Genomic DNA, 16,192 nt, shown 5'->3' on the forward strand with positions numbered 1-16,192 from the left:
GCCCAAGGTTTGTTACTATTGTAAGAGAGAGGGACACTTCAAGAGGGAATGCCCCCAGAGGGCTAGGGACACACGGTCCTATGCCCTGATGGAGGAGGAAGATTAGGGAAGTCAGGGTTCTCCCGTAAAGAGTGCCATGGGACTGCATGGAGAACCATTGGTAAACTTAAGCATAGGACCCCACGAAGAGGACATGATCTTTATGGTAGACTCAGGAGCAGCTCGTTCTAGCATTCTAACCAAACCCAAAGGAACGGTGCCTAATGGAAAAGTAGTCATTTCGGGAGTTGGGGGATCTAATTTTGAGGTTCCAGAAGTAAGGGGCCTCAGGATACAAATAGGGAGAAAAGTAATAACGGGAGACCTTCTACTGGTTCCCCAGGCAGGAGTCTGCCTGCTGGGACGAGATTTGCATGATTTATTGGGTATCGGGACCCGGCCTCAAGGAAAGGGAATTGGGGTCCAGTTCTACACATTGACACAAGAAGATCGTGAGTTGATCGATCCCAAGGTGTGGGCCAAGAAGGGAAATAGAGGGGGGTTGGATGTTCCCCCACTTCGGGTCACGCTAAAAGACCCCAGTCAGATCGTCAGACGAAAGCAATATCCCATCCCAATGGAGGGAAGGAAGGGGCTGCAACCCGTAATTGATCAATTATTATTGGACGGGTTACTTGAACCCTGTATGTCCCCCTTTAACAACCCAATAGTGCCAGTTCAAAAACCAGACGGTACTTATCGGCTGGTACAGGACCTACGAGAGTTAAATAAGGTAATTCTGCCCGATAGCCCGTTGTGCCTAATCCATATACTATTATGGGAAAAATAGATCCAAATAGTAAATGGTTTAGTGTGATAGACCTGAAAGATGCATTTTGGGCTTGCCCTCTGGATGAGGGTAATAGGGACATGTTTGCCTTTGAATGGGAAAATCCATATACTGGATGAAAGAACCAGTATCGCTGGACAGTTCTCCCACAAGGCTTTACAGAGTCCCCTAATCTGTTTGGCCAGGTATTAGAACAAGTGTTGGAAGAAGCTCCAAAAAGATCAGTCTGTCAACTAATACAATATGTAGATGATTTATTAATCACAGGAAAAGAACAGGAGGCTGTCAAACAATATACGGTGGATATGTTAAACTTTCTGGGAGAAAAGGGGCTGAGAGTAAGTGAGGCGAAATTGCAATTTGTGCAGCCAGAGGTAAAATACCTGGTCCATCTAATTAGTCAGAGGTGTCGGCGAATAAGCCCGGAGAGAATACATGGTATTTTGCAGGTCCCACCTCCCAAGGAGCTCAGGAACTTCCTTGGTCTGGTGGGATATTGCCGAATTTGGATAGAAAATTATTCTAGTTTGGTAAAAATTTTTGTATGATAAGTTAGCTGGCCTAGATAATTCTCTTGTTGTCTGGACAGAGGAAGAAATGGAGGGATTTAAGAGGATAAAGAGTTGTCTCGCCAAGGCTCCAGTGATTTGAATAAACCATTTGACTTATTTACTAATGCAAAGGATGGGGCAGCTACAGGTGTATTGACCCAGGAGCGAATGGGGCTCTGGCAACCAGTGGCGTTTTTGTCCAAAGTATTGGACCCAGTTTGCCACGGATGGCCGGAGTGTGTCCAGGCTATTGCTGCCACCGCTGTCCTGGTAGAAGAGGGTCGAAAGATTACCTTTGGCGCACCCATGACTGTCCATACCCCGCACACAGTTAGAACTATTCTGTTACAGCGTGCGGGTAGATGGTTGACTGATTCGAGAATTCTAAAATATGAGGCAATTTTGATGGACCGAGATGACTTGACGCTGGTTACTAATCGGGACCAGAACCCAGCTGCATTCTTAGTATCTCCATCAAGTGAGACGGCTTATGATCAGCTGGAACATGAGTGCTTGGAAATAATAGATTTGCAAACTAAGATCCAGAGCGATCTAGGGGATGAGCCTCTATGTGAGGGAGAGAGATGGTTTATAGATGGTTCTTCTCGTTGTATAGAAGGAACTCATTACAGTGGATATGGCATAGTGGATGGAAAAGATGGTTCTGTTATCGAAGCTGGTCACCTCCCTGGTCCCTGGTCGGCTCAGACATGTGAATTATATGCACTGTGTCGAGCCCTCCAGGGACTACAGGGGAAAGTAGGAACAATTTACACAGATTCTAAATATGCTTTTGGAGTTGTACATAACCTTTGGAAAAATTTGGAAGGAACGGGGGTTAATTACAGGAAAGGGCCAAAAATTAGTCCATGAAAATTTAATAATCAAATGTTTGGATGCTTTAATGCTGCCTAAGGAGGTGGCCATGATCCATGTACGGGGACATCAGATAGGGGAAAGCCCCGAAGCCTGAGGTAATAGACAGGCAGATGAGGTCGCAAAGGAAGCATCCATGGGAGAGACTATACAAATGTACGTGTTGTTACCTGTACCCCAGGAGTTACAGAAAAATCCTATTTTTACCGAGGCAGAGCAGAGGCAGATGGAGACACAGGGGATGTATAAGATCCGAGATGGACTGTGGTGGACAACAGGCGGGTTAAAGTATTAAATCCGGCAGTAGCAAGACAGGTTATAACCGGACTCCTTCTGCAATCACACTGGGGAACATAGGCATTGGTTGATGCCTTTAGTAGCCGGTACTATTGCTTTGGTATTTATACCTTCGCTAAGCAAAGTGTTCAGGGGTGTCCCCTATTGTCAATGGGTAAATAAAGCCTCCATGCGTAAGTCCATGAGTGGCGGTCGTGGCTTGACTATGCGCCCCTTTCAGCGCATGCAGGTTGATTTCACTGAATTACCCAGGTCCAGTAATTATAAGTACCTGTTAGTAATGATGGACCACTTTACCCTTTGGGTTGAGGCTTGTCCTACTTCAAATGACCGAGCCAGAACAGTGGTTCGATTAATTCTACGATACGGAATTATCGAGACCATTGACTCGGATAGAGGACCGCACTTTACGTCCCGTGTGCTGCAAGAGGTCTGTAGATTTTTGGGCATAGATTGGCAATTACATACCCCATGGCACCCTCAGAGTTCAGGACGTGTAGAACGTATGAATCAGACGCTTAAACTTCAGCTCACCCGCCTGTGTGCTGAGACAGGTCTCTCCTGGTTTAAATGTTTACCCCTGGCTTTGATTCATATTCGTACCGCTCCCCGTCGTGATATTGCCGTCTCCCCGTATGAAATGATGTTCGGCCTTCCTTATCTGGGCTCCCATACAGACCTCCCAATACCGGAGGCAAATGACCAATTTATATCTAAGTATCTGCAGGAACTTTCCACCACGTTGGCTGATCTGAGAAGGGGGTTTCTAGCACAGACGCCGCCTTTGGAATTCCCCATACATACCATTCAACCCAGTGACTGGGTATTGATAAAGAGTTGGAAAGATGTTAAGTTGATGCCAACCTGGGATGGTCCTTTTTGTATCCTTCTTGTTACAGGCACTGCAGTTCGCACTCGAGAAAAGGGTTGGACGCATGTTCAGCGAGTAAAGTGGTATCGTTCGCCCCCCGAGACTCACGAGGACCCATGGGACTCCGAGTGGTGGTCCGAGTTACACCCCAATAGACTTAAATTGACTTTGCGAAAGAAGGATCCAAGAAAATGTTAAAAATGTGTCTTTTACTCTCTATTGTGGGGATGGGTTGTTTCATTGCTGCTGATAAACTAATCGATGTTACAAGCTGTGTGAAAAATATTTGTAAGAGGACTACCTTACCCCTCTGTTCCCAGCTGGGTTGTGAAAAGTCCTACTGGATACAGGGCAGCACTGAGGGAGGTGAGAAGGGAGGTGGAATGAGACAGGAGAGGATCTTTGAGGCTTGGTCAAATGTGCCAGTCCAATGCGTAGCGAATGTTATCTTTAAGATTTGCTCCTTCGGGGGCAGGACGTTTTTGGCTCTTTGTTGTCATGGGGGCGGTGGGTCTCGTGGCTGTCCACCCCGGGGCCGGATATGTATGTCTCCTGGCTTCGGCAATCCAGGGGACCCCTTAGTTCGAACGGCAACGTACCTGGAACTGGAAACGACCATGGCTCCAACTACCACCTCCCCACATGGAGTCCGCAGGAGCCTGTATGAGAGGGCCAGGAAACAGGTGAATAGACACAGACTTGGGGATAACTTATGGGTTGATTTACACCAGCTTACAGTCCAGGAGCTTTGGGTCCGTAACTGTTGGATTTGTAGTGGACCAACCCGGGATGGAACTTGGCCATGGAGAGGTGAGCCATTAGATGATCGTACACTTCTTGCCTCCAATCTTTCCACTAGCACTTCTGGTCAATCCCGTGAGTCTTGAAAGATGGAAAATCATCCACAAGGCTTTGAGTGCTTGGTAAAAGAACACGGCAGGTACCCAAAGGGTGATTTGGCTTGCCGGCGCTGGAAAAATATTACTAGTGGAAATTGAGTTCCAACCCTTCCTACCGGTTTCCTGTCCCTTTCTAATTGATCAGATGTTCCCTGTGTACCCCCGGTTCCCATTAATGACACTTCTGACCTTGCTGACATTGAGTTTTGGAATTGCACTGGTTTCAATCCGTATCAGGCTATTCCTGCACTGAGATCCTACTGGGAAGATTCTAGTCCTTCCGGCTATGCACCCGACGGATTATATTGGATTTGTGGGAATATGGCTTATACACACCTTGAACCCGACTGGAGTGGGACTTGTTGTATTGGTATGATTCAACCACATTTTCATCTTCTTCCTCCAGATTCCGATGAACATATTTCCACTCGATTACATTCCCCCATACGACGCCGTTCGGTTGAGATCGGCAAATGGGGGGATGACTGGCCCCCTGAACGCATAATTTTGTACTATGGACCAGCTACGTGGGCACGGGATGGCTCATGGGGGTACTGAAGTCCAATCTACATGCTTGATTGTTTAATTCGTTTGCAGGCTGTCCTAGAAATAATTACTAACCAGACAGCTACTGCCTTAGATTTGTTGGCAGAGGAACAACAGCAAATCCGGGCTACCGTTTATCAGAACCGCCTAGCCCTGGACTATTTATTGGCTGCAGAAGGTGGTGTGTGTGGCAAGCTGAATCTCTCTTAATTGCTGCCTTAAAATTGATAATAATGGACAAGCTGTTAAAGATATTTCTTCAGGTATACGGAAACTCTCCCATGTGCCTGTGCAAACATGGCACCCCGCCGTTGGCTCATGGTTGTATAAATGGTTTAGTGGCTCCTGGTCATGGATACATTCAGCACTTATCTTTTCTGCCTTTATACTTCTTGCCTTAATACTGACCCCTTGCATCCTTCCTTGCCTCCAGTGTTTGGTTAGACGAGCCATTCGACAAATCAGTCCCATTACGGTTCTGCAACAACAGGATTATGCTGAGGCGGCAAAGAACCTTCTGAAACTATGGGAAAAAGAAACTTCTATTATTTAGACAGGTTTGAAAGCGTAGCTCTTTTTAAGGGGTGGATTGTAAGAGTTTAGAAACAGTTATTTTAATGGTTATTATTTTAATTGTAGTTTAGAAACAGTTATCATTTTAATGGTAGGAGTTCTGAAACAGTTATAGAAGGTAGACAGAAATAGCAAGGAAAAAGCTAAAATGTTCTTTGTGTAAAATGGCGCATGAAAAAAGCAGAACAAAGTAAACAAGATAACAGGAATTTAAGCAGACATAGAAATATGCACGTACACATAAAGAGCTTGTTTAATAGGGGGTGGGGAAAGGAGGTGTGAGCACGGGATAAGAGAAAGTTGGAGTCAGTCAAGACTCAGACGAATAGGGAAAAGTGCCAAACCAATCCAAGAAGGACAAACGTAAGGGGAGGTGAAGTGAAAATTGTATAAAAACAAAGAAGCTTTCCACCCTCGGGGTACTTTCCCCGAGGTAAGGGAAGAGTACCCAACCTTGCAATGTTGTAAATATTAATAAATGTTCTTTGTTCTCATCTTTTGTCTCGAGCATATTTTGTGAACGCGAAGGCATTTCTCACACTTCCTCCACCGATGGTAGTAGTGACTGAGGCAGCTTTGACCAAGACGTCGCCTCGTGTCAACGTCCTCTCAACGGAGTAAAGTCTGGCGTAGCAAGCTGAGTGAATAACACCCTCCCACTCTCCTGAGCATTGGCGGCGATGTCCTGGCCCCCACCCTCCCCCGCCAGCAGGAGCCTCCGAATCTCCACAGACACCTTGCGAAGTTCCTGCCGATCGTCCTCCCTCCCTGGACTCTTCCCTCGTGGCTGTCTGCCAGCAACCGCGGCAAGGTCGTCGGGACTGCGCCCGGCCATAGGGCCGTGGGACGGGGTCCGAGCACGAATCTTTGGCCAACTGCTGTTCCTTTGTGAGAACAGAGAAAGTTTCTTACCCATCAATTAACAATTGTTTTAAAGGACCAGACGCCGAAATCTTGAACTGGCTTTATTCTGAATTTGCTGACTTCCTGCACCATCCCTCCCTGCTCCCACTTCTTCCCTGGGCTCCCACACCGGTGAACGGAGGTGGGGGTGGGGGGAGAGAGTCTGGACGAGCCAGAGTTTTGCATTCTGTAGGGGGAGGTGGGAGAAGGGGGGTTAGGACGCGGAGGATGTGGTGGTCGGGGAGGGGACTTCTTCTCCCTCCCCCCCCGCCCGAAGGTGGGGGAGAAGGGCGCAGCGGGTGGGGAACCAGCCGTGATCTCCGGTTACTTCCGCTTCCTCTCCTGAAGGCATCTGGGACAGTACCTGCGATGTAGGTGGGGGGGGGGGGGGAGGGGGGTGTAAGAGAGGGGAGTGGGGGGAGAGAGAGGAGGGTCAAACACACTGTTCTCTTGTCCAGAAGAGTCCACGACGTATTCCCAGCGCAGTCCCCACAGCACAGTATTATCCCCGCAGGCCCCATCACAGTTCTTGCAAGTACCATAGAATCCCAAAAGGCCTCATCAGTCCTGCAGGTCCCAGTAGAATCCCTGGATGCCCCATCACAGTTCCTGCAGGTCCCAGTAGAATCCCCACAACCCCATTGTGAAAGATAATAGAATATAGGAAGTAAAGTTAGTATGAATGAAATAAAGAATAATAGACTAGACTAGAGGAAGTTAAGTAAGTGCTGAATAGGGATGAATTCCGATAAAGAGTGTGAGGAAGGGTTACGCAAGTATAATAGAAGAAGGGTCTTATAGTGATAGAAAGAATTAGCAAATTCTGGTAGTAAGTCCTGGGGGTTGAGATGTGTGAATAAGAACAAAGGCAGATTCATGAATAAGGACAATGACATGATGGGACCCAGACAGGATACCCCATGGTCTTTCAAGTTTACAGAAACTGCAGTAGGCAGACAGAATTACCAAATGCCAAATCAATCCAGGAGGCAGAAGAATGTTAAGAGGGGGGAGGGTATCTTTACACTGAAATGAACTGTATAAAAGTTGGGTGAGCCCCAGTATGTGTGTGCATTCCCATGGTAAGGGGAAGCACCCAACTTTGCACTGTTGTACAATAAATGTTCTTTGTTCTCAATTTTTGTCTCGAGCGAAATCTGTGAAGGTACTTCTGTTTCTCATACCATCACAGTCCCTGCAGGCCCCATCACAGTCCCGCAGGCCCTATCACAGTTCCTGCAGGTCCCAGTAGAATCCCCACAACCCCATCACAGTCCCTGCAGGTCCCAGTGGAATCCCCGCCAGCCCCATCACAGTCCCTGCAGGTACCAACACACTCTCACCATTTTCCTCGCGGTTTCGTTGTGAGTCCAACACAAGCAAAGTGGAACCATTCGATGGAGCACTGAGGGTTAGAGAGGGGGGTGCACAGAGAGAGATGGGTGTACAGATGAGGTGGAGAGAGGGAGAGAGGGACGAGGAGAGAGAGAGAGGCGGGGTAGAGATGAGGTGGAGAGAGGGAGAGATGAGGGGAGAGAGAGAGAGAGACGGGGTAGAGGTGAGGTGGAAAGAGGGAGATGAGGGAGAGAGAGAGACGGGGTAGAGGTGAGGTGGAAAGAGGGAGAGATGAGAGAGAGAGACGGGGTAGAGGTGAGGTGGAAAGAGGGAGAGATGAGGGAGAGAGAGCGACGGGGTAGAGGTGAGGTGGAAAGAGGGAGAGAGGGACGAGGAGAGAGGCAGGGTAGAGATGAGGTGGAGAGAGGGAGAGATGAGGGGAGAGAGAGACGGGGTAGAGGTGAGGTGGAAAGAGGGAGAGATGAGAGAGACGGGGTAGAGGTGAGGTGGAAAGAGGGAGAGATGAGGGAGAGAGAGCGACGGGGTAGAGGTGAGGTGGAAAGAGGGAGAGAGTGACGAGGAGAGAGGCAGGGTAGAGATGAGGTGGAGGGAGAGATGAGGGGAGAGAGAGAGACGGGATAGAGGTGAGGTGGAAAGAGGGAGAGATGAGAGAGAGAGACGGGGTAGAGGTGAGGTGGAAAGAGGGAGAGATGAGAGAGAGAGAGACGGGGTAGAGGTGAGGTAGAAAGTGGGAGAGATGGGGAGAGAGACAGATGGTGGAGAGAGAAATGGGGAGGAGAGACAGATAGGAAGAGAGAGGTTAAATATATGATTAAGATTAATGCGACACATCCCCCCTCCCCTTCTGCCCTCCCCCCCGTCTCTCTCCCCCCTATCTGACACACTCACATCAGCATTATCACACCCGATCATCTCTCCGTACGACACCTGGTGGCAGAGGCAGTAGGTCGGTTCGTTGGGATCGACCGGCATGTCCAGGACGTCTGATGGGTGCACGTTCCCGAAACTGATGGAGGGAGCCACGAACTCCACCCTGCGGGGTGGGGAGATGGACAGATAGTGAGGGGGGGGGGGGGAGGTAAGAGTACAATCTTACCCTCCCTCGCATACATTCACCCCGGGACGGACGAAGGGGCAGTAGACGGACAAGGGGGGGCTTCCCTGATCCTCACGTGTGAGCCATCTTCAGCTTCTTCTGCCCGATCTTTGGCGCCTCTTCGTCGGAGCCCTTCATCTTCGACCGATTCCGAGCCGTCTTCTTCTCCCGGTGACCCCGGCCCTCTGTGTGTGGGGGGGGGGGGGGGGGGAGCGAGAGCCGGTCACCGGAGGGGATGGGGTGGAATCCGACCGGCACGCCTGCCCCACGTCCCTCCAGACCTGTCACGTCCACGGATCCAACCTACTCCACGTCCCTCCAGACTCATCCCGTCCATGGATCCATCCCTCCCACCTGCCCCACGCTCCCCCAAACCTGTCCCGTCCACGGGTCTGTCCCTCTCACCTGCCCCATGTTCCCCAGACATGTCCCGTCCACAGGTCTGTTGCTCTCACCTGCCCGACGACCCTCCAGACCTGTCTCATCTATGGGTCCGTCCCTCCCACCTGCCCCACATTCCCCAGACACTTCCTGTCCACGGATCTGTCTCTCACACCTGCCCCACGACCCTCCAGACCTGCCCCATCCATGGAACTGTCCCACCCACGTGCCCCCAGACTCATCTCGACCACGGACCTGTCCCACGTCCCTCCAGACCCATCCTGTCCATGGATGCATCCCGCCCATCTGCCCATAGCGTTTCAAATAGAGAGTGGGGGGGGGGGGCAGGAGATAGAGAGTGGGGGGTGGGAGAGAGAGAGATAGAGAAGAGAGGGCGGAGAGAAGTGGGAGGGGGAGTGAGGGACTGGGGAAGAGGGCACCTACTCTTCTTCCCCTTGCTGGATGTGCTGTCACAGTCACTCGACTCGATGTGCTTCTCCTTGAGGTCAGCCTCGAACCGAGCAAGGTCTGTGTCCAGCCTCCGGATGTGTTTGTCCACCTGTGGGGGTATCAGCCTGGGTGAAGAGCCCCTCCTCGCCTCAATCCTGGGGGTCCAAAACCTTCTCCCCTCATTCCCAGGGGTTCAAGACCCTCTCCTCTCCTTCTGGAGGGGGTCTGAGAAAACCCTCCCTTCATTCCCGGGGGGACCGACACCCCCTCCCCTCATTCCCAGGCAATCAGAACCTTTCCCCTTGATCCTGGGGGCCTGAGACCCTTTCGACCTTACCCTGGGGGTCCGGGACACCCTCCCCTCATTCCCAGGGGTGGAAGTGGGGAACCTGGCACCATTCCCCATCCTCCACAAAGGTTCTGGGGGCACCCACCATCTCATATGTCTGCATGGCCAGCTGCACCTTGTCGTCGCCGAACTCCTTGCACTTGCCATAGGCCCCCTGGATCCGCTGGAGCAGCTGCAGCCTCCGCTCGGGGCCCAACGTCCGCGACCGGTTCATGTACTCGCCCGCCAGCTCATCGATCTCTGCCTTCAGGTCTGTTGTGGTGGGGGGGGGGGGGGGAGAGGGGGGGAGGGGGGAGATGGAAAGAAAGATAATTTTCAGCCCCGACATGGTGAATTCATCTTCTTTAGATGCTCGTCATTCATTTTTCAATTCAGATTCTACATCCTGTAAGTTTGACGTCGGTGGTAGGTAAATTAATGGAAAGTGTTCTTGGAGATAGTACCTGGAGAGACAGGGTCTGATCAGGAATACTCAACATGGATTTGTGCGTGGAAGGTCACGGTTGACCAATCTTGTTGGATTTTTTTTGGAAGTGGGGAGCAGGAATGTTGATGAGAATAGAGCAGTGGATGCTGTCTATATGGACTTCAATAAGGTCCCACATGGAAGGTTAGTTAGGAAGGTGACAGATTATAGACATGTTTTTGGGAGATAAATTGGGGCAGGCTTTTTAAGTGTAGGTCACATACCAACACTTTAAAATACCGGACTTCTGCTCATGCCAGTCATCTGGGTGCCAAGAGCCTTTGCAAAAGCTTTGGAGAGTGTCCAAGAGATGTCACTGATGGATTGTCATTTGCAAAAAGGCAACAGATGAAAGAACTCATTGGAGCTGCAGGCTGTCTGGAGGGGAACTTGCTGGTCTAAGAGGGTCATGTGATTTTACAAGCCAAGAGAGAGTAAAACAGGCTTTCTCTCTGAGAGAGAGGATTGAGTTCTGCAGTGCTACAGTCAGCAGCTGGGACTGGAACAGGGCAAGCTTGCAAAAAAACCCCACTTGGAAGACGGGTTGTGAGTGCTTAGTTCAGCCTTGTGGTCCACATAAGAGGAGAGGACTGGCTGCCTAATGTTTAACTTGGAACAAAAAGGAATTCTGTGGTGACCTGATGTGGCAGGTTTCTTCGGCGAGATGCTGACGAGGCTGATTACAAGGAATCAGTGGTGGCATCCAGCGAACAATAAGTCCCTCTTTGAAAACCAACAAGAGCCTTCCTGAGTGGTAACCATTAATCATTCACCAAAGCCTGGTGAACTTTATAAATGTTAAATTCTGCACACAGTCTTGAGAATTGCCTGCAACCAGTGAAGGAGGAGTGAGATTGGACTGTGAACCAAAGAACTCTTCTGAACTTACACATACATCATACACATGCGCTTAGAACTAGAAAGGGGTTAAGTTAGTTAAAGTGTGATTCTGTTTTCATGCTTAAAGATAATTAAAAGCAACTTTTGTTTAAGTAACCCTTTGCTCAGTGAATATCCTTTGCTGCTTGGTTTTGGGGTCCTCTGGACTCATAACAATACATTAATGATGGGGGGGGGAGAGGAATGGATCAGTAAGTGTGTGGATGATACTGAGGTCGCAGACAGTGAGGGAGATTTGCAACGATTGCGGGACAGATCGGAAGGGGACGGCATTTCATGCTGAGACATGCTTCAGTTTGGAAGGACCCGGGAGGGCATCAGGGAGCAGAGCCATGGTGCATCTTTTCCCTGAAGGCAGGGTCTCAGTGCGGTGAAGAGGGCCTTTGGGATGCTGGGCTTTATTGATCGAAGCCGGGAGATAACAGCAAGACCGCTTGAGGCATTTGTGAGGCCAAATTTGCTGCAGAGCGCGTAGATCTGGGTCACTGAATTACAGGAAGGAGGATCAAAAAGGTGGGGAGAGTGCAGAGAAGATTGACCTCGATTTCAGCGTCTAGATTACATTGAGCAGATTAGGTGCGTAGAAGGTTGAGGGGAGGTATTAAGAGGGGGAGAGGTGGGTAGAGTTGACATGGAGAGGCTTTGTCAAGTGAGAGGAGGAGAGACTGAAACAGTTAAGGGGCAAAAGTTTAGAAGGAACACGGGGGGGGGGGGGAAGGTGGAACGTCTTTTCTCGGTGAAGGGGATGAGCTTCCGGGAGAGGAGGTGGCGGCCACATCCATTTGGCCACCTTGGGAGAAACTGGGGCGGTCCGTGGATGGGAGGGGGAAAGGAGAGCTTTCACGACCCGCAGCGGGACTTCGACGGGGACTTCGTAAAGTCCGCTCTCCACCAGACTGGATCCGGGCCTTGTTGCTCTGAGAAGGGGTTGCGGGCTCATAGGGACACCATGGGGAGGCAAGGAAATAAATCCGCAGGTCTGGAAAGGTTATATTTGATATGTTTTAAAAGGGGATGGATTGTGGCGGTTTCTTTTAAAATCATTCACGTCAGCAACAAATCAAAGCGGAAAAATCAAAGAGGCAATTGTCTGGAAAACCCCTGATTTTGGGGTGGGGGAGAGACACCGGTGTGGCCGATGGGGTGGAAACATTGAATTGAATTGTATGAAACAGAAGGGATTATGAGCAAGATTTCACGTAAAAAACCATGACATCAAAAAGAGCTTCTTTTTACTCTTCATCATTAATTCTTAATGATAAGGAGTCAAATGGGGCTCTGAATGGTAGAAGATGCTTCCAAAGCTCATTATTTCCTTTCGACGAACGAAAGAGAAATATAATGTCTCAAATAATACTCTTTTAGTTTTGCTTATTATTAAGTGAAAACTTTTATTGAATTCTGGAACAGATTATGATCGTGAAAGTCCAGAAGAGGTTCACAGTCCAATCTCACTCACGCGCAGGCCGATTCCCTCCCGATTGGCCACTCAAGGGTCTTGCCGGGTTTTTTTCCCCGGAACGGCGACCTTTTTCTTCCAGGTCATCACCGAGGGGGGTGGTGGTTCTGAGCTCAGAACTTGTCTTCCAAAAATCGGGTTTACAGCCAAGCTTCCAGAGAGACCACTGCAGGCGATAGGTTGCGGCTCCAGACCCCGATACTCTGTTGCTTTCCAAAACCACCATCCATTTACTCCACAGTGTGTCCGATTAACACCAACCTTTAGGCGTTCTTCAAAGTTCCGGAGTGTCTGGCTTGAGCAGAGCTCTGGCATTTTAAAATGAGGTTTGTTTTGAAGTGTTGGTATCCCTGACTAATCACAGAGCCCTGAGGGCAGAGGGATGACTTAAAGTGGCGTGTGAGTGGAAAGGAAGATGGTTGAGAAGCACCAGGTTAAAACAGTGGTTCTAGACCATTTTCTTTCCACTAACGATCGACGGGGCGGGATTGTGTTGACGATCGACGGGGTGGGATCAGGAGACATTGATAATTGACGGTGCAGGTTCAGGGGGGGTAGTGACGATCGACGGTGTGGGATCGGGGGGTGGTGACAATTGATGGTGTAGGATCGGGCAGTGTTGACGATCGACGGTGCGGGATCGGGGAGTGTTGATGATTGACGGTGTGGGATCAGGAGGTGGCGATGATCGACAGTGTGGGATCGGGGGGTGGTGACAATTGACAGTGTAGGATCGGGTGAGGGGATGAATGGTCTGCTGGGTGTGGTATGGAGGGTCTCGGACTCCCCAGTATTGAAGGGAGAGAGTCTCGGAACCTGTGAGATAGAGCGGGGAAGAGTGTCGGTCCTTTGGATTGAGGAGGGTAATGGACTCTCAGGATTGAGGGGGAAAGGGGGGATATTATGGGGGGCGAGTGAAGATGACAGTGTGGGGGAAGGGGAGACATGGGGAGGATGGGGTTTTGGGGGGCAGTCCTCACCTTCCGTTCTTTGATCTAAGTCCCGCATCAGTTGGAAGTTCCGCTGTAGCTCAAAGGGAAGGTTCTCAATACCTAGGGGATTGGGAGAAGGAGGAGTGACAGGAGTGAGTGAGTGGGGGCTGATACAGAGAGAAGCTCATGTCTCGGTTCCACTTTCCTACTCCTCCCCTCACAATTCCCAGTCCAGGCTCTTCTGCCCTTCTCTCTGTGATCTCCCATCCGCCCTGCCATGGTCTCGTCTCATCCCCACCAACCCAAGTAACGATCGGCCTCTGTGACGGGGTTGACGGGGTGGGCGGGAATGCCCCCCTCTATAAAATCTCCAACCTCCCCTTTAACTGCTTCCCTCCCCTTTAATACTCTCTCACCTCCACCCTGGCCCTAGTTGAGGCTGTATTTGCCTCCTGCCCCTATTTGAGGCTGTATTTGATCCCTGCCCCTATTTTAGCCTGTATTTTCCACCCACCCCTACTTGAGACCATATTTGCTCCCTCTGCCCCTATTTGACCCTGTATTTTCCCCCCTGCTCCTATCAGAGGCCATATTTGCCCCCATCCCTATTTGAGGCACTATTTGGCCCCCTTCCCCTATTTGCCCTTGCCCCTATTTCAGCCTGTATTTTCCCCCTGCCCCTATTTGAGGCCATATTTGCCCCTGTCCCTATTTGCCCCTGCCCCTTCCCATTTACTCCCCCTCTATAAAATCTCCAACCTCCCCTTTAAAATCTCACCCCCTCCCCTTTAATACCCACTCGCCTCCACCCCACCCATAGTTGAGGATGTATTTGCCCCCCTGCTCCTATTTGAGGCTATATTTGCCCCCTCTTCCCCTATTTGAGCCTGTATTTGCCCCCCCTGCTCCTATTTGAGGCCATATTTTCCCCCTTCCCCTATTTGAGCCTGTTTTTGCCCCTGCTATTTGGCTTGTATTTGCCCCCTGCCCCTATTTGATGCCCTATTTACCCCCTGCCCCTATATAAGCCTGCATTTGCCCCCTGCGCCATTTGAGCTTGTATTTGCATCCCTACCCCTATTTGAAGCCATATTTGCCCCCCATACCCCAATTTGAGGCGTAATTGTCCCTTGCCCTATTTGAGGCCATATTTACCCCCTGCCCCTTTGAGCCTGTATTTGCTTCCCTGCCCCTATTTGAGGCCTTATTTGCACCCCCCACCCTTATTTGAGCTTGTATTTACACCCCCTGTCTTTATTTGAGGCCTTATTTGCCCTACTGCCTTTATTTGAGCCTGTATTTGTCCCCTATCCCTATTTGTGGCACTATTTGTCCCCTGCCCCTATTTGCCACACTGCCCAAATTTGAGGTGTAATTGCCCCTGCCCCAATTTGAGGCGTAATTGCCCCCTGCCCCTATTTGAGACCATATTTACCCCCTGGCCCCTATTTGAGACCATATTTACCCCCTGCTCCTCTTTGAGCTTGTATTTGCCCCCCTGCACTTATTTGAGGCCTTATTTGCCCTTGCCCCTCTTTGAGCCTGAATTTGACCCCCTGCCCCTATTTGAGCCTTTATTTGCCCTCTGCCCCTATTTGAACCTCTATTTGCCCCCTGCCCCTATATGAGCCTGTATTTGCCCTTCTCCTATTTGAGGCCTTATTTGCCCCCATTTGAGGCCGTATTACTCACTATCCAGATAATGCTCCAGGTACATCCCCGCCGCCATCTTGCCTCCGGTTGTCAGGGAGACCCTCCTTCCCGGCGCCGGAAGTTTCCCCAAGACTGGCAGCATCCACTGCCGTCATCTTTGAGGCTGGCGGGGGTCCGGACGGCGCCTGCGCAGCGGAACCCCTTCGCAGATCGTTCGCACACCACCACAATGCGGATGTTCACGGCCGCCGTGCGTCTCTTCCGCATGCGCACTGCCGGTCTCCTAAAAAAGGGGGGCGGGGTCGATTCGGGAGGCGATGACCCTTTGGCCCCCACGGTGTGTGATTGGAACCCCGGTTAAAGTTCCCACCATCAATATGGTCCTTCACTCCTCCCTCTTCCCCAGTCCGTCTCCCCCTCCCTTTCTCCCCCTCCCTTTCTCCCCCTCCCTTTCTCCCCCTCCCTTTCTCCCCCTCCCTTTCTCCCCCTCCCTTTCTCCCCCTCCCTTTCTCCCCCTCCCTTTCTCCCCCTCCCTTTCTCCCCCTCCCTTTCTCCCCCTCCCTTTCTCCCCCTCCTTTCTCCCCCTCCCTTTCTCCCCCTCCCTTTCTCCCCCTCCCTTTCTCCCCCTCCCTTTCTCCCCCTCCCTTTCTCCCCCTCCCTTTCTCCCCCTCCCTTTCTCCCCCTCCCTTTCTCCCCCTCCCTTTCTCCCCTCCCTTTCTCCCCCTCCCTTTCTCCCCCTCCCTTTCTCCCCCTCCCTTTCTCCCCCTCCCTTTCTCCCCCTCCCTTTCTCCCCCTCCCTTTCTCC

The 16,192-nt window shown here is 50.8% G+C and overlaps 1 protein-coding gene across 1 annotated transcript; it reads right to left on the reverse strand.

Annotated features, from left to right (window-relative positions):
• Nucleotides 1-6,394: 6,394 nt before the first annotated feature.
• On the reverse strand, nucleotides 6,395-15,636 carry ing4 (inhibitor of growth family, member 4). Its single transcript, XM_069918185.1, has 8 exons — nucleotides 15,427-15,636; nucleotides 13,783-13,854; nucleotides 10,063-10,229; nucleotides 9,623-9,737; nucleotides 8,874-8,982; nucleotides 8,590-8,734; nucleotides 7,689-7,750; nucleotides 6,395-6,709 (listed from the first exon to the last, which is right to left on the reverse strand). Exons 1-8 carry the CDS (start codon nucleotides 15,527-15,529, stop codon nucleotides 6,670-6,672), a joined length of 813 nt encoding a protein of 270 aa, XP_069774286.1. The 5' UTR covers nucleotides 15,530-15,636; the 3' UTR covers nucleotides 6,395-6,669.
• Between the last annotated feature and the right edge of the window lie 556 nt (nucleotides 15,637-16,192).

The sequence above is a fragment of the Narcine bancroftii genome, chromosome 2, assembly GCF_036971445.1.
Source record: "Narcine bancroftii isolate sNarBan1 chromosome 2, sNarBan1.hap1, whole genome shotgun sequence".
In the NCBI taxonomy this organism is placed as follows: Eukaryota; Metazoa; Chordata; class Chondrichthyes; order Torpediniformes; family Narcinidae; genus Narcine; species Narcine bancroftii.